Genomic DNA, 18,283 nt, shown 5'->3' with positions numbered 1-18,283 from the left:
AGAATATGGTTTATTATCTGCCTAATAACATGGTTATTAAAGCATATGGAAGCATAGTTGACATAGCCATATGTTTGCAGGCTGTTACATCTGCTCAAGTCATGCCTCTTGTTGGGTCACAAATATTTCGCACCAAAATGTGTCTTCTTCTTCTTCTTTTAATTCAAAGATAATTGCCAAATTGCTCGGTACCTCCAACGCACTAGCATGTTAACCGTCGACATGTAGGTGACAGGAGGTGAGCGAGGGACCCTCTCCTCAACGCCATCGGGGGATTCCGGTGCTGAGGTATCTTCTGTTCTCCCAACACTTCATGGAAGGTTTGACGAGCATTCCTGCTTAATTAGTTTCTCTGATTCCAGTCAATGAGCCCGGTTCTAACAGGCTGTCTCTTCAGTCAAAAATAAATAGTTATCTTTTAAAGGTATAAGACTGGTTTTAATACCTGACACTGTCAATTTACCTGCGGCAACACGTTGATTTGATGATTTGTGTTCATTCAAATGTCCTCATTCTTATACATTGTAATTTGCTTATAAAAAGCAAATTACAAAAAACGTATGAATATACAGTGTGTATATGCAAACAAAGATGTTCAACCCAGAATAATGAAAGATACCCAAAGGTTTGCCCTGATGGTTTCTGCTGGTGCCTCGTGTTACTACGAGTCACAGCAGGACAGATGAAGGGCGTCATGCTCCTCCATCATCATCCTCCTCCGTCATCATCCTCCTCCATCATCTCACACGCCTTTACATCCTGTCCCCGTGTGGCCGTGGTGTGGGCGTGGTGTTTGCTGCGCCCAGACCACATACCTGCTGCACAGGTAACAGAGGAAAGCAGGTTTAGAGATCACTCAGCAGCACAGTGTGTACTACTACACACAACTACACACTACTACTACTACTACACACTACTACTACTACACACTAGTACTACACACTACTACTACTACTACACACTACTACTATTACTACACACTACTACTATTACTACACACTACTACTACACACTACTACTACTACTACACACTACTACTACTACACACTAGTACTACACACTACTACTACTACTACACACTACTACTACTACTACACACTACTACTATTACTACACACTACTACTACACACTACTACTACTACACACTACTACTACTACTACTACTACACACTACTACTACACACTACTACTACTAAACACTACTACTACACACTACTACTACTACTACACACTACTACACACTAGTACTACTACTACACACTACTACACACCAGTATTACACACTACTACACACCTCTAATACTACTACTACTACACACTACTACTACTAAACACTACTACTACTACACACTACTACACACTAGTACTACTACACACTACTACACACCAGTATTACACACTACTACACACCTCTACTACTACTACTACTACTACTACTATACACACTACTACTACTACACACTAGTACTACACACTACTAAACACTAGTACTACACACTACTACTACTACAAACTACTACTACACACTGGTACTACACACTAGTACTACACACTAGAAGTACACACTACTACTACTACTACACACTACTACTACTACACACTACTACTACTACACAGTATAAGTACACACTAGTACTACACACTGGTACTACTACTACTACACACTACTACACACCAGTATTACACACTACTACTACACACTAGTACTACACACTACTACTACTACTACTACACACTACTACTACACACTAGTACTACACACTACTATTACACACTACTACTACACACTAGTACTACACACTAGTACTACTACTACACACTAGAAGTACACACTGCTAATACTACTACACACTACTGCTAAACATTAGTAATAGACACTACAACTACTACACAATACTACTACACACTAGTACCTCACACTACTACTACTACACACTACTACTACTACACACTACTACTATTACACACTAGTACTCTACACTACTACTACACACTACTGCTACTACAACTATACACTAGTGCTACACACTGTTACTCCACACAACTACACACTACTACTACACACTGCTGCTACTACTATACGCAACTACACAATGCTACTATACGCTACTACTGCACACTATGGGGTTACAGTAAGGTTAAGGTTAAAATACTAAGGTTAAGGTTGAGGTTAAGGTACATGGTTGAGATCAAGGTTAAGGTAGGAAGCAACAAGGCTCTTCACAGGAAGGGCTGGTAACTAGGCTGGTAACTAGGCTGGTAACTAGGCTGGTAACTAGGCTGGTAACTAGGCTGGTAACTAGGCTGGTAACTAGGCGACGCTGCTAGGATTATAATTTACACGATTTTACTGTATGTTCTAGTTTGTATTTTATCTCGCTAAATAATGACGTGGATGCACAAGGATTGTCATTGATTGACTTTCTTTAACTATGATTGTCAATCATTAACAAACAGATGATTTGGATCATTAACCTAACTATATTAGGGCATCTTAGATTAATGTTAGGTTAATGATTAACTTAACAATATTAGGTTAATGATTAACCTAACATTTATCTAAGATGATAGGTTAATGATTAACCTAACATTAACCTGACAGATGTTTGGTTAATCCTTAACCTTACCTAGCATATGATAGGTTAATGATTAACAACAGGAGTTTAGTGTGTCTGTTTAATCTGTTTGCTCTGGCCTGGCTCCAGATTCTGATATCCAGATTGTGTTACTAAAGCCTGCGCTGTTGCCCAACAGTAATCACTATCTCCTCTCAGATCAGGTTCTGGTATCTCTGCGTCCCCTCCCTTGCTGTCAGACCTGCTCTGAGTCTGAAGATGTGGAGGAGATAAGCGTCTCAGGATGTCACCCGACCAGAACCTGATGCGCGCAGGGCGGACTCTCTCTCCCATGGTACTTGACATGCTGTTATGATCACAACGATGAGCTTCTCTGCAGACAGTGAAGAATTTAACTTTAAGTGTTTTTCATTCTAACACGTCACCTGTCTGGGAGAGCCCCTTATTAAAGGAAGACAACTTAATGGTTTTGTTTCGATACACAAATATTTTAGAATATGGTTGATCATTGGTTCATCAAATCTTTCGCACGGTCCTTATCGTACGTTTGCCTCAGGATCATAATAAATAATATTTCATTGCATTTATATCGCAACCTTTCAAGTTACCCCAAGCACTTTACATGGTGAGTGTGTGTGAGTGTGTGTGTGTGAGTGTTTGTTTGTATGTGTGTGTGTGTGTGTGTGTGAGGGGGGGGGGGGGGGGGGCCACATCATCCAACCCCCCTGATTCTCCCCGTCTCTGATTGGTCGCTCTGCTCCAACCCGGAAGCCAGACACCCAGGAGGGTGCTACAAACCTAACCACACTCACACACACACACACACAGACACACGCATGCACACACACACACGCACGCACGTACGCACGCACACACACACACACACACATACAGACACACACACACACACACACACACACATGCACGCACGCACACGCATGCACACACACACACGCACGCACGTACGCACGCACACTCACACACACACACACACACACACACACATACAGACACTCACACACACACACGCATTCACACACGAAAACACACTCACCATTTAAAGTGCTTGGGGTAACTTGGAAAGTTATATATAAATGCAATGAATTATTATTATTAATTAGGATCCTGAGGCAAACCTTTTATAAGATGGATTGCTCTTGCGATGAGTGTCTCTTGCGGTGATATATCTCATCCAGAGACAGAGAGATAGGCCGATGTCTCATTGAGCCTCTGGTTGGACAACATGTTTGAATGCGATGTGTTGAAAACACGAAATGTCTGGAAGTTACTCAGTGACATAAGAAGTCTTTATGGTTCCACGCTATCTCGGCTGTCGTGGTCTTTTGTCTTCCACACGCAGGAATGTTGGCCCTACATGAAACATGCATTCACTACACCACACTTAGCTCAGTGATCGTTAATACCAGTTTGTTATCTTGAACACCAGATCTGTGTCACTGCTCCACACAGGAGATCTACGGTCAAAAAGCGCTACTGACTATTTGCATTGACACTCTGATTGACAGCCTTATTAAATGTTTCAAATGGAAAGAAAAGGAGCTGAGGATAAGCTGGAGAGAAAAAGGCTTTACCCGAGGGAATGGACAGGCGGAGTCAATCAGAGGACCTAAAAGAGCCACGGAGGACTCTCCAACGTAGAGCGTGTGATCAAACGTTCCCACGCCTCGAGATAGATCATCTCCCTCGACAGCAGGCGCCCGCCTGTCAGTAAAGGGAACGCACAACTGAAAACCCTCATCCTGTCAGTCAAGAGAACGCACAACTCTAACCCCTCATCCTGTCAGTAAAGGGAACGCACAACTCTAACCCCTAATCCTGTCAGTAAAGGGAACGCACAACTCTAACCCCTCATCCTGTCAGTAAAGGGAACGCACAACTCTAACCCCTCATCCTGTCAGTAAAGGGAACGCACAACTCTAACCCCTCACCCTGTCAGTAAAGGGAACGCACAACTCAAACCCCTCATCCTGTCAGTAAAGGGAACGCACAACTCTAACCCCTCATCCTGTCAGTCAAGGGAACGCACAACTCAAACCGCTCACCCTGTCAGTAAAGAGAACGCACAACTCTAACCCCTCATCCTGTCAGTAAAGGGAACGCACAACTCTAACCCCTCACCTAGGGCCGTTGTGGGCGTCCGTCCGGTGACGGTCTGTCCCATCGCTCGCCAGGTAAAACTCAGCTCGTCTCACCATGGTAACACTCAGCTCGTCTCACCATGGTAACACTCAGCTCGTCTCACCATGGTAACACTCAGCGGTCCTCACCATGGTAACACTCAGCGGTCATCACCACGGTAACCCTCAGCGGTCATCACCACGGTAACACTCAGCGATCCTCACCATGGTAACACTCAGCGGTCATCACCATGGTAACACTCAGCGGCCCTCACCATGGTAACACTCAGCGGTCCTCACCATGGTAACACTCAGCGGTCCTCACCATGGTAACGCTCAGCGGTCCTCACCATGGTAACACTCGTGTCTAAACCTCTGGGAGGAACATGCCGGTCATTATGCAGCCTGCTTGGTTCTGAATTGTGCTGTAAGGTTATATTACTGTGGCTGCAGTGACTTCATGGTGCTCCCCACGCATGGCTCCAGAGGGGGGGGGGAGTCCCACTGGGGCTAGCTGTGATTGGAAGGCATGCACTCATATGTTTTATTGCTGAAGGTATGTATGAGGAGAGGAGACTTCATGTTGTTATGCTGTGACGATTACCAGGGTTTGGGCGTTTTGAGGATGGTATTAACACATTTTTAAAAGTTCAGGACAAACAAAAATGTTAAGGATTAAAGAAACATTACAGTCTTTTACCTTTATTATTCTCTTATATAAATGAAATCGGCCTTTCCAACCCACTCCACTCCAACCGAATGCTAAAGCTCGAGAGGTGAATGTTGACTCGACGGTCCACTCAGGTGTAAACCCCTTAAAGGCTCTCAGACGCCCCTCTGTGTCTCTGAGCCAGCTGGCCAGGGCCAAGGCGTTTGGGTCACGTGAACCATCAGCTGACGCTGGGAGCGCAGTGCTCCTTGGACCAGAGCAGTAGACCCCCGGGCAGGCTTCACCCCCCGGGGCTGGGGCGCCGAGCGGTGCCTGGAGGCTCGCTCGTCCTGAAAGGGCCGGATCAGAAAACCTGCAGAACCAGGTATGCACGGCATGCTCCTCAGATCTCCAGAAATGCTGCAGCCCGGGTTCCTGGTAAACATGATAAGAGAGGAGGGGCACCGCCACGCACATGCTGCGGGAGGGTGGGGGCCGCAGGGCCGCATTCCTTCTATCTGGATCTACCCTCTTCCCTTTCCTCTCAGAGGGTCACCTGCTATATAAGCCAGCAGAGCTCCGAGGCTGCTCACTCCGAACACGTCTCCAGCTCTCCTCCGGCCTCCAGAAGCCTCAGCATGTCGTTCACCAGCAGATCCTACTCCTCCCAGAAGACCAACAGCGTCTACGGCGGCGCCGGCGGGCATGGGACCCGCATCTCCTCCCCCTCCATGGTGGCCTGCTTCGGCCCCAGCCCCTCCTACGGGGGCAAGACCTCCTACTCTAACGGGGGCTTCAGCCTCGCCGACGGCCTGGACCTCCACGTGGGGGCCAACGAGAAGGCCACCTTGCAGAACCTCAACGACCGCCTGTCCACCTACCTGGACAAGGTGCGCACCCTGGAGAAGGAGAACGGCCGCCTGGAGCAGCAGATCAGGGAATGGACCCTGAGCCACACCGTGGTGACCCACGACCACAGCGGCTACCTGGCCACCGTCGCAGACCTCAAGGACAAGGTGAGCGGCAGAGAGGGCTGTGTGTGAGTGTGAGAGAGGGAGGGAGTGAGAGAGTGAGAGAGTGAGAGAGTGAGTGAGTGAGTGAGTGAGTGAGTGAGTGAGTGTGTATGTGTTTGTGTGTGTGTGTGTGTGTGTGTGTGTTTGTCTGATTCTGCTCATGTGTGTGTTTGCACATGTCGTGTTTGTGCCGGGAATCATGACAGGAAGGGCATGACCTGAGGAGACGTGCATGGGCGCGTCTCCTCAGGTGTGTGTGTGTGTGTGTGTGTGTGTGTGTGTGTGTGTGTGTGTGTGTATGTGTATGTGTGTGTATGAGTGTGTGTGTGTGTGTGTGTGTGTGTGTGTGTGTGTGTGTGTGTGTGTGTGTGTGTGTGTGTGTGTGTGTGTGTGTGTATGTGTAAGTGTGTGTGTGTGTGTGTTAACCATGACAGGGCCGAGCCCGCCAGCCTTACTGGTCGGACTGGTCGGACTGGTCGAGGAGTGCCGGGGCGGGGCTGGGCGGGGGGGGGGGTGAGCCACTGCGCCCGGCCCCACCCTCTTGGTGTCCTTAACGCCTCGTTCCGTGTGACTATCATCTCGGTGTGAAGCTCCACGATGGCTCTGAAGGCCGTACTTCACCTCCCCCCTCGAGAGTCAAACCACAGCACGACCCCGTCACCCCACCTAGTGAAGCACGACCCCGTCACCCCACCTAGTGAAGCACGACCCCGTCACCCCAACTAGTGAAGCACGACCCCGTCACCCCACCTAGTGAAGCACGACCCCGTCACCCCAACTAGTGAAGCACCCACCCGTCACCCCAACTAGTGAAGCACCCACCCATCGGCCCCCCTTCGTTGTCCGTATGAACGAGTGTGCTTCCTCCTCGTTTACTTCATGCGTTGTGTTCTCGTCTTCTTCTCTCAGATCCGCTTCGCCTACAGGGTCAACGCCAAGATCATCCTGGACATCGACAACGCCAAACTGGCAGCTGACGACTTCAAGATGAAGTGAGTGGTCCTGCGGAGCACTGTGTGTGCACACACACACACATGTTTGAATGCACACACACATGTTTGAACACACACACCTCTCCTCTCTCATCCCCTCTCCTCTCCTCTCTCATCCCCTCTTCTCTCCTCTTCTCTCCTCCCCTCCTCCCCTCCCCTCTCCTCCCCTCTCACGCACGCACGCTTGCGTGAGTGTTTGTGTGGGTGTTTGCGTGTGTGTGTGTGTGTGTGTGTGTGTGTGTGTGTGTGTGTGTGTGTGTGTGTGTGTGTGTGTGTGTGTGTGTGTGTGTGTGTGTGTGTGAGACTGCGCTCATTTTCAGTTTAGCCGCTTTGTACATTTTAGCAGCTGCCATGTACGTGCCACTTCACAGCTGCTCAAGGTGTAACATGGTGCAGAGCTGAGCACCTCTCCCTCTAACGGCCTTCTACTCTCCTCTCTCCTCCTCTCCTCTCTCATCCCCTCTCCTCTCCTCTCTCATCCCCTCTTCTCTCCTCCCCTCCTCCCCTCCCCTCTCCTCCCCTCTCCTCCCCTCCCCCCCTTCCTCCTCCCCCCTCCTCTTCTCCCCTCCTCTCCTCCTCCTCCCCCCTCTCCTCTCCTCCCCTCCTCCTCTCTCCTCCCCTCCCCTCCTCCCCTCTCCTCCCCTCCCCTCCCCCCTTCCTCCTCCCCCCTCCTCTCCTCCTCCTCCCACCCTCCTCTCTCCTCCCCTCCCCTCCTCCCCTCCTCTCCCCTCTCCTCTCCTCTCTCCTCCTCTCATCCCCTCTTCTCTCCTCCCCTCCTCCCCTCCCCTCTCCTCCCCTCTCCTCCCCTCCCCCCCCTCCTCCTCCCCTCCTCTTCTCCCCTCCCCTCTCCTCCTCCTCCCCCCTCTCCTCTCCTCCTCCCCAGGTTTGAGGGGGAGCAGGCCATGAGGCTGGTGGTGGAGGCCGACACCATGGGTCTGAAGAGGGTTCTGGACGAGATGAACATGAACCGCATGGACCTGGAGTCCATGTACGAGTCCCTGAAGGAGGAGCTCATCGTGCTGAAGAGGAACCACCAGGAGGTAGATACACGCGCCGGGCTGAAGGGTTCTCTCATTGGTCCTCTCCCGGGACATCCCAGTCCCGGGTGAGAGGCATACCCCAGTGCTGACGGAGGTCTGGCTCTGACCCTTGCAGGACTTGGAGTCCATCAGGTGCAGAGTGGGCGGCCAGGTGGATGTGGAGGTGGAAGCCCCCCCCGCCACAGACCTGAACCAGGCCATGAAGGAGGTCAGGGAGCACTACGAGACCATGATCACCAAGAACCGCAAGGAGCTGGAGAGCTGGTACCAGTCCAAGGTAAGACCCCTGTAGACCACTAGAGCACTACTGTAGACCACTAGATTACTACTGTAGACTACTAAAGTACTACTGTGGACCACTAGAGCACTACTGTAGACCACTAGAGCACTACTGTAGACCACTAGAGCACTACTGTAGACCACTAGAGTACTACTGTAGACCACTAGAGCACTACTGTAGACCACTAGATTACTACTGTAGACCACTAGAGTACTACTGTAGACCACTAGATTACTACTGTAGACTACTAAAGTACTACTGTAGACCACTAGAGCACTACTGTAGACCACTAGATTACTACTGTAGACTACTAAAGTACTACTGTAGACCACTAGAGCACTACTGTAGACCACAACACCACCTGTAGACCACTAGAGTACTACTGTAGACCACTAGAGTACTACTGTAGACCACTAGAGTACTACTGTAGACCACTAGAGTACTACTGTAGACCACTAGAGCGCTACTGTAGACCACTAGAGTACTACTGTAGACCACAACACCACCTGTAGACCACAACACCACCTGTAGTCCAGAACACCACCCAGACCCTGAGTAGGGTAACACCACCTATAGACCAGACGCCTTCCAGACCTCTGAATAGGCTACTCTTTGGTTCATCTACACCTCAACCCCGTCGTACCTTTATCGCTTCATGCATTCCATTCCAGTCTCACCCTGTCTGACCCCGTCACACCCTGTCTGACCCCGTCTCACCCTGTCTGACCCCGTCTCACCCTGTCTGACCCCGTCTCACCCTGTCTGACCCCGTCTCACCCTGTCTGACCCCGTCTCACCCTGTCTGACCCCGTCTCACCCTGTCTGACCCCGTCTCACCCCGTCACACCCTGTCTGACCCCGTCTCACCCTGTCTGACCCCGTCACACCCTGTCTCGCCCTGTCACACCCTGTCTCGCCCTGTCATACCATGTCTCGCCCTGTCACACTCTGTCTCACCCCGCTCTGCCTGTCTCACCCCGCTCTGCCTGTCTCACCCCGCTCTGCCTGTCTCACCCCGCTCTGCCTGTGTAGATCTCTGTGATCGAGGTGGAGGTGAAGCAGGAGTCGGAGCTGCTGCTGAAGGCCCACATGGAGCTGAAGGAGCTGAAGACAATGTGCCAGAGGCTGCAGATTGACCTGCAGTCCCACCTCAGCATGGTAGGACTAGCCCGAGCCCTGGGAAGTCTCTCTAGGGAGGGAAGACAGACACCACACCTCGGCCAGCATGAACAGATTGACTTAGTCACACACACACCCATCAAACACACCCATCAAACACACACACCCGCATATAAACAGCAAGACACACACACACGCACACAGACACACACATTCAAGCACGCATACAAGATTAAGATGCAACAAGCACACATTAACATCCAGTATACATTAAGGGCGACTTTAAGCGACTTACAATAAGTCAGAAAGAGAAACAATATATATATATATAGAAATATAACAATACATCCCTGTCGGTACAGTAAGGATGTTCATAGAACCAAGTGCCAAGCACTAACCATCACTAGGTTAACCCATTCCCCGTACACAACAGAGATAGCTAGGATAAGATGTACACAATGCTAAGTACTGTTTTTAAGTGCCAGAACTTACAACTGACAATAAGTGTGTAAGGGGGGGGGGGGCTGTGCAGAGTCCAGATGAACATACGAGAGTTACCTGCAGCACACACACACACACTAACAAGAAGGTCCTCCTCTAGAAATCGTCGCTGGAGGGCTCGCTGGCGGAGACCCAGAGCCGCTACCAGAGCACTCTGTACGGGCTGCAGTGCACCGTGACCAGCCTGGAGGGGCAGCTGTTCCAGCTCCACGCCAACATCACCCACCACAAGCAGGAGTACGACATGCTGCTGGACCTCAAGACCCGCCTGGAGATGGAGATCGCAGAGTACCGCCGGCTGCTTGACGGGGAGGACGAGAGGTGGGTGCTGGGGAGCCCCGCGGGGCCCTGAGGGGTCAAGGAATAAGAATATGTATTACAAAGTGAAGTCCCCGTCCGTAGTTTGTAGCTGTGAGCTTGATTGGTCGATGAAAGAATGAATGAAAGAGCATTAGGTATATATACGTATATATTGATGTAAATGTATAAGCCCTCTGCCGGCATCCCGGTATCGCCTCTAATCCATTTCTCTTTTCTCTTCCCTCCCCTCACCGTCCTGCCTGGTTTCAGTTCCAGGCAAGGTAAGCGAATAGTGTTACTATTATACATAGGGTCACAACTTATAATACTACCAGTCTAAAATAGTACTAGTAATATTCATGGTCTGTCTACTTTAGTACTATAACTGCTAATAATCATGGTTTGAGTACAACTAGTACTAGCACTACTAATACTCATGGTCTGTCTACTATAGTACTATAACTAACACTCTAGTACTATATCTGAGGCTGACGGTGGATGTGCTTCTCCTCAGTGGTCACCAAGACAATCACAGTGGTGGAGACGGTGGTGGACGGCCGGGTCGTCAGCAGCGAGCGCTCCACCGACGTGGACGTGGAGGAACAGTGATGATGTAACACCTGATGTCACACCTCGAATAATAAAACCTTCAATAAAACCTGACAGTCCAAATCCTACTCCACTGTGTGCTGTGAATTCTTAGCTGAGTCGGTCATCTGTTCATGTGAATCTTCATGGAAGCTGGTGTCATCTTAAAAAGGTAGCGCGACAAAGAACGCTAAGGTACTCCGGTTGTAGGCCAAGTATTTACATTGAGGGCGTTCAGCAGACGCTTTTATCCAGAGCGACTTACAATAAGTATATTTGTCAGAAGAAAGAGAAACAATATATATATTGCTGTCAGTACAGTAAGGATGTTCATAGAACCAAGTGCCAAGCACCAACAATCACTAGGTTAACCCATTCCCCGTATACAAAAGAGATAGCTAGGATAAGACTCTACACCATGCTAAGTACTGTTTTGAACTGAAGATTTGATTTTAGTGAATGATCATGGGAAGATACAGGCAGCCAAGTGACCACGAATACAGTCATTGAGACAATTGGTAACTGAATGTAAATGTAACCATGAATGTATGCAGGAGGCTGTCCACCAGAGGAACCTAGGTGAAGGCAGGCTAACCCAAACCCTGTTTCAGACTTATGACTCAAATGAACAAAAACAGCCAGTTTGACCGGGCTGTTATTTTGTACCTGGCTCAACTCCCAGGACCTGATTCATAATGGTGCCCTATAATTAAGTAAATCGGTCGACAATAATGGATTCTCGTACAACGACGGCTACAAATTGGAACATGCACATGGTAACAAAAGGCCAGCGGACGGTCTTAGGAGTTACTGTGCTTATGTTTGTGTTTCCTCTCCTCTCCTGCCAACCACACAACAACAGCTTCTTGTTAACAGTCAGTGTAACAAGCTGGTGCCCACCCTCCACCCTCCACCCTCCACCCTCCCCCTCCCCCCTCCACCCTCCACCCTCCACCCTCCACCCTCCCTCCAAACACGTATGGGTGCAGTAGGGCGTGTGTGGCAGGTGGAGGAGTGTTGTGGCAGCTCCTCCCTCCAGCCCATCTCTCCGCCTCCTAGTCCTCCTCCGCTGTGGGATTATAAAGAGCAGAGCAGGAGCAGGGGAGTGCACCACAGTCGCTCTCTCCTCGTCTCTTCTTCTCCAGGTTCTCCTCTCCAACAGCAGCCATGACCAGCTTCAGTAGCTACGGCGGTGGAAGTGTCAGAAGTTCCAGGAGTGTGTACGGCGCCCCCGGCGGTATGAGGGTCTCCACGAGCTCCATGGGCGGCGGTGGCGGCGGTGGCAGCTTTGGGTTCAGCTCCGGAGGCGCTGGAGGCTACGGCAGCAGCAGCAGCAGCTTCCGTTGCGGCAACAGCATCGGCGACGGCCGCGGCTATGGTGGCGGTGCCAGCTTCGGTGGGTATGGTTGCGGCAGCGGCTTCGGTGGCGGCAGCGGCTATGGTGCCGGTTGCGGCTTCGGAGGAGGTGGCGGAGGAGGAGATGGCTTCGACGTCAGCGCCAACGAGAAGGCCACCATGCAGAACCTGAACGACCGTCTGGCCACCTACCTGGAAAAGGTGCGCTCCCTGGAGAAGGCCAACGCCGAGCTGGAGCTGAGGATCCGACAGTTCCTGGAGAACAAAACCTCTCCCGCATCCCGAGACTACTCCGCCTTCTTCGTCACCATCGCAGACCTGCGCAACAAGGTAGTCCCCTGAGCTTCAGGAAGACCTCCGCCTCTCGCTGCTTACCGTCCGTCCTCCTGAACACCTCAGTTCATGACTCATTCTTCCTCCTGCATTCTTTTGCCCTGCTCTTCACCGCCCTAGATCCATGGCGCCACGTGTGTCAACGGAAGCATCTACCTGGCCATCGACAACGCCAAGCTGGCGGCGGACGACTTCAAGTCAAAGTAAGAAGACCAGAGAGCGACAGCCACCGTGCCTGCGCAGGCTGAGTGTGGGGAGCGGATGTCTCCGAGAGTAGTCCTCGCTAACGCTGTGCTCCACAGGTGGGAGAACGAGCTGATTATGCGGCAGTCGGTGGAGGCAGACATCGCCGGACTCAAGAGGGTGCTCGACGAGCTGACCCTGTCCAGGTCTGACCTGGAGATGCAGATTGAAGGGCTGAAGGAGGAGCTGATCTTCCTGAAGAAGAACCATGAGGAGGTGGGTTTGTAACGCCAGGCTCCCGTCATGCATGTCTCCTCGTGTCTCATCGTGTCTAACCGCCGTACGCTCTGATCCTAAACACAGCCTTTCAGAAGCTCAGTGGAGATGCTTATTTCACGTCCAGCCTCTAACTTGTCTTCTTCCCGCCGGCGCTACCAGGAGATGCTTTGCCAGCGGCAGCAGATGACGGGCCAGGTGAACGTGGAGGTGGACGCGGGGCCGACGCAGGACCTGAACGCCGTCCTGTCAGAAATCCGCGAGCAGTACGAACAGGCATCGGCCAAGAACAAGAAGGAACTGGACGCCTGGTTCCAAGAAAAGGTAGGAACCGAGGACGCCACTGGACAGAACATGTTCTCTGTGCTGTATGCTGCGTCGTGTTTCCATCTACATAAGTGTTTATCTTCAGCTCCTTGTGTTTGATTCCATCGCAGGCGGCGACGGTCAAACAGGAGGTCGCAGTGAGCACAGAAACCATCAACACGTCCAAAACAGAGCTCTCAGACCTCAACCGCCTGCTGCAGTCCCTGCAGATAGAGCTCCAATCACAACTCAGCATGGTGGGTGCACTGCTGCCTGCGGAAGACCGCACCTTAGGGTGTGGTCAGCGGATAGAGTTACCTGAGTTAATTAGGGTGTGGTCAGGGGACAGGGTTACCTGAGTTAATTAGGGTGTGGTCAGGGGACAGGGTTACCTTAGTTAATTAGGGTGTGGTCAGGGGACAGGGTTACCTTAGTTAATTAGGGTGTGGTCAGCGGATAGAGTTACCTGAGTTAATTAGGGTGTGGTCAGGGGACATGGTTACCTTAGTTAATTAGGGTGTGGTCAGGGGACAGGGTTACCATAGTTACTAAGGGTGTGGTCAGGGGACATTTGTACCCTAGTTAATTAGGGTGTGGTCAGGGATAGGGTAACCATAGTTAGTATTGTCCACCATTGAACCTAAGAGAGGTGACATTGGTCCATTCCTCTCCCCTCCTAAACACTCTCTCCCCCCTCCTCTCCCCTCCCTGCGGACCGCAGAAAGGGTCACTCGAGGGCACCCTGCAGGAGACGAAGAACCGGTACTCAGGTCAGCTGCACGGCTTCCAGTGCCAGGTGACCAGCCTGGAGGAGCAGCTGGTCAACCTGCGCGGTGACATCGACCGCCAGGGCCAGGAGTACCAGATGCTGCTGGACGCCAAGACGCGCCTGGAGCTGGAGATCGCAGAGTACCGCAGACTGCTGGACGGGGGTGCCAGGTGGGTCAGGGGACGGGCTGCGTGTGTCTTTACAGCGGTGATGTCACATCACCAGGTGTGAGTGTTGTCAGCCGTTACAGGCCCTTTGATGATCTGCCTTTCCCTGTGTCCTCATGACATCACAAGTGGGCGTGTCCACCTAGATGTATGCTGGATAGATCAGTCTACCCGCCTTCCCAGTGAACCGTAGTAAACGTTTCTGATCTGTCCATCATACAACTAGGTAGACACGCCCCTCACTAAGTTACAAGAAAAGGCCGATATGCAAATGGCCTGTAATGGATGGTGACAGTCATACGCAGAATATCACCCCTTCAAGGCACACTTTTAAAACGTGTGCCACCACAGCATCCATCAATGCATTCACATAAAAAGGTCAACAGGGAATTAAACCCATGGGAAAGAACATTTAAGAGGAGATAATTCTTTATTAATCCAATAGGGAAATCACAGGACATGGGAAGAGTATCCATACCATCTCATGGTATTGCTTTATTTACCATTTTTACTCAACAAAATAAATCACGATAATCATAATCAAAAGGCTCTGATATTCAGGGAAGGTGACTGGATTTAATGGCTTGCTTAATCTATAATAATATTCTTCTCCCCCACCCCTAGCACTGGCAGCAGCTCCAGCTCCACTACCAAGACCACCTACCGCGTGGTCACAGAGGAGTACGTCGACGGAAAGAAGGTGTTCTAAGTCGGCTGAACCCACCAGTAAGGACAGCCCTCTCGACCGCAGCCAGAGCACCAGGCGAGGCCAACAGCTCCCCCCTACACACCCAGGAACCAGAGGCCAACAGCTCCCCCCTACACACCCAGGAACCAGAGGCCAACACCTCCCCCCTACACACCCAGGAACCAGAGGCCAACACCTCCCCCCTACACACCCAGGAACCAGAGGCCAACACCTCCCCCCTACACACCCAGGAACCAAAGGCCAACACCTCCAAACTACAAATCCAGGGACTCCCCTCTCCTACACACCCAGGAATCAAAGACCCAGAGCTGTTGTGTCGTGCCCGCTGTATTTGGATCCAATCTAAATAATAAAGAGTGCTCTACCTTGCTGACTAAAATGTTGCCCTGAGAATCAATCATCAATTATTTTTGCAACAATAGAAGCTTCTGTTTTGGTGGACCTTCCCTCTCAACCAATTGATAACATTTACATTTACATTCAGGGCGTTTATCAGAAGTTTTTATCCAGAGCGACTTACAATAAGTACATTTGTCAGAAGAAATATCACCAAAAATATATCACTGTCAGTACAATAAGGATGTTCCGAGAACCAAGTGCCAAACACTAACCATCACTAGGTTAACCCATTCCCCATACACAACAGAGATAGCTAAGATAAGATGCTCCACAATGCTAAGTACTATTCTTAAGTGCCAGGACGTAGAACATACAATAAGTGTGTGTATTATGTGCCAGATGTGCCTGATTAGCTGTTGCAACTTTTCCTATTCGCCCTGAGATAGTCTTACGGAACCATGAATAATTATACGATTTTATGATCATTCCGACTCATAGCAGCTTGTGTAAAATGGAACCGTTATTCCCGGTTGACTTCGGCTAAGACCCACCGAACGTTCAGATGACCACGGTCAAAGATCTCGGGCTTATGGATGCCGTGTCGTAATGTGACCCGTTTAAATGAATCAAACTAGATTATATGCAAAGTACATATGTTATACCGACATTATAAAATCAAGGCAAAACAAACATTTTGGAAACTGGTCTTAGGGTCAGGAGGAGACTCGTTTGACCAACTCCAAGTCGGCAGTTTGTTGGATAAGAATTACTAGATATTGTCAACATTTTGTACACATTATAACTACATTGGCCAACAAACATTTTAAAAGGGGTCTCCGGATGGAGGTCTGGGTGAGATCCCCCCAGGGTGAGACCCATGTTCACAACATTCATTTGACCGTATGCTGGATCCATACAAGATCTTATGTTACAGAAAATGTACAACAGTGCCCCCTGGAGTCACACTTTTCAGTGGGTCGCAGGATGCAGAAGATGTACAACAGCGCCCCCTGGGGTCACACTTTTCAGTGGGTCGAAGAATTTGGCGTAACACCGGATTCCCAAAACCTTCTTAAAGCCTTCTTAACGCTAAGTCATTCGTAACCTCTATTTTAAGTTCTACCTTAACATCTTGCGTGTTTTCTGAAACGTTCTTTGATACGAATCTCTTTCGTACGTCGTTCATGGTAAGGTTGGTCTGAAATGCTCGTAGAACCTTCTTAGCTCTACCGTAGTCATGTTTCAGCCCCTGACGCTAGTCGCCGCCGCTGTACAGTAGCCTTTAGAAATCCCTGTTGCTCATGGAACTGCCACATTGGCAGTGTTGTGTGTCAACAATGGTTTTAAGTAAATCATGAAGAAAATAATTGCTGGAAACACACAAGCACAAAATAAAATGTGCCTGTTGTTTAATTGTTCATTCCAAGTTCACATCCGTAGCCAATTGAGGCCAAATTAAACAGACTGTTTGAATTAAGAATGCAATTAAGGATGTAATTGCCTCAATGTCCTCCGCTGTTTCTATATTTTCTAGATATTTTATTCAATCTGTGTAGGCTATGCTAGTATGTTCGCACATTTTTAAATAAATGTTTAGGCCTACTAGAAAGATGTCAAGCAATGTTGTATACACAAAGACTGCAATATTTTTAATAACGCTGTGCATGCGGCTGCCGTTGAAATCAAAAAAAAAAAAATGTATTCCAAAACTTTTGCCCAATGTTGATGATGTTGTGTTTGGCTAATTGTTGGTCGAAAAGGTCTCGTTAAAACATGACGTCCATTAACGACCACCTTGACCCGACTTAACATTTGGTGGTGCGTTTATTTTACTGTAAAACTGAAATTCATATATTATCCACATCAAGTTATATGGATCAAACATACGGTCAAATTAATCGTATGAATATGGGTTATAAATATGGGTCAATATTGGTCGTAAGCGAGTCTCGTCCTGACCTTGAAACTAGTTTCTAAAAGGTGAGTTTGGCCTTGATTTTATAATATCGGTATAACATATGTACTTTACATATAATCTAGTTTGATTTATTTAACATTCGGCCGAATTGGAGTTGGTCGAAAACGGGTCACATTACGACACGGCATCCATAAGCCGGAGGTCTTTGACCGTGGTCATCTAAACGTTCGGTGGGTCTTAGCCTAGTCAACCGGGAATAACAGTTCCATTTTACACAAGCTGCTATGAGTCGGGATGATCATGAAATGTTATAATTATTCAGGGTTCCGTTAGACTATCTCAGAACGATACGTAAAAGTAGCAACAGCTAATCAGGCACATCTGGCACTTAATGTACGCACTCATTGAATGTTATTTGTCCTGCCACTTAAGAATACTACTCAGCATTGAGTAGCGTCCTATCTTAGCTATCTCTGTTCTGAACAGGGAACGGGTTAACCTAGTGATGGTCAGCGCTTGGAACTTGGTTCTATGGACATCCTTACTGTGCAGACAGCGATAAACTGTTCTAAAAATTGTACTTATTGTAAGTCGCTCTGGATAAAAGCGTCTGATAAACGCCCTGAATGTAAATGGAAATGTTATCAATTGGTTGAGAGGGAAGGTCCACCAAAACAGAAGCTTCTATTGATGCAAAAATAAGTGATGAATGATTCTCAGGGCCACGTTT

At 49.3% G+C, this 18,283-nt stretch overlaps 2 protein-coding genes across 2 annotated transcripts; both read left to right on the top strand.

Annotated features, from left to right (window-relative positions):
- Window positions 1–5,940: 5,940 nt before the first annotated feature.
- LOC130379968 (keratin, type I cytoskeletal 13-like) lies at window positions 5,941–11,306 on the top strand. Its single transcript, XM_056587131.1, has 8 exons — window positions 5,941–6,380; window positions 7,287–7,369; window positions 8,253–8,409; window positions 8,525–8,686; window positions 9,722–9,847; window positions 10,410–10,630; window positions 10,880–10,890; window positions 11,124–11,306. Exons 1-8 carry the CDS (start codon window positions 6,003–6,005, stop codon window positions 11,216–11,218), a joined length of 1,233 nt encoding a protein of 410 aa, XP_056443106.1. The 5' UTR covers window positions 5,941–6,002; the 3' UTR covers window positions 11,219–11,306.
- A 1,016-nt stretch (window positions 11,307–12,322) lies between these two features.
- LOC130379965 (keratin, type I cytoskeletal 13-like) lies at window positions 12,323–15,677 on the top strand. The gene is made up of 7 exons (XM_056587128.1): window positions 12,323–12,883; window positions 13,007–13,089; window positions 13,189–13,345; window positions 13,508–13,669; window positions 13,783–13,908; window positions 14,373–14,590; window positions 15,212–15,677. Exons 1-7 carry the CDS (start codon window positions 12,365–12,367, stop codon window positions 15,294–15,296), a joined length of 1,350 nt encoding a protein of 449 aa, XP_056443103.1. The 5' UTR covers window positions 12,323–12,364; the 3' UTR covers window positions 15,297–15,677.
- The last annotated feature ends 2,606 nt before the right edge of the window (window positions 15,678–18,283 follow it).

The sequence above is a fragment of the Gadus chalcogrammus genome, chromosome 3 (genome assembly GCF_026213295.1).
Source record: "Gadus chalcogrammus isolate NIFS_2021 chromosome 3, NIFS_Gcha_1.0, whole genome shotgun sequence".
Taxonomy (NCBI): domain Eukaryota; kingdom Metazoa; phylum Chordata; class Actinopteri; order Gadiformes; family Gadidae; genus Gadus; species Gadus chalcogrammus.
This window is presented reverse-complemented; position numbering and strand designations above follow the sequence as displayed.

What these genes read in the sequence shown, in the direction of transcription:
- LOC130379968 (XM_056587131.1), top strand. Translation starts at nt 6,003, where the DNA reads ATGTCGTTCACCAGCAGATCCTACTCCTCCCAGAAGACCAACAGCGTC. An exon ending in GCTGACGACTTCAAGATGAA is followed by an intron (nt 7,370 to 8,252) that starts GTGAGTGGTCCT and finishes CCTCCTCCCCAG; the next exon opens with GTTTGAGGGGGAGCAGGCCA. An exon ending in TGCAGTCCCACCTCAGCATG is followed by an intron (nt 9,848 to 10,409) that starts GTAGGACTAGCC and finishes GTCCTCCTCTAG; the next exon opens with AAATCGTCGCTGGAGGGCTC.
- LOC130379965 (XM_056587128.1), top strand. Translation starts at nt 12,365, where the DNA reads ATGACCAGCTTCAGTAGCTACGGCGGTGGAAGTGTCAGAAGTTCCAGG. An exon ending in TGAAGAAGAACCATGAGGAG is followed by an intron (nt 13,346 to 13,507) that starts GTGGGTTTGTAA and finishes CGGCGCTACCAG; the next exon opens with GAGATGCTTTGCCAGCGGCA. An exon ending in ACGCCTGGTTCCAAGAAAAG is followed by an intron (nt 13,670 to 13,782) that starts GTAGGAACCGAG and finishes ATTCCATCGCAG; the next exon opens with GCGGCGACGGTCAAACAGGA.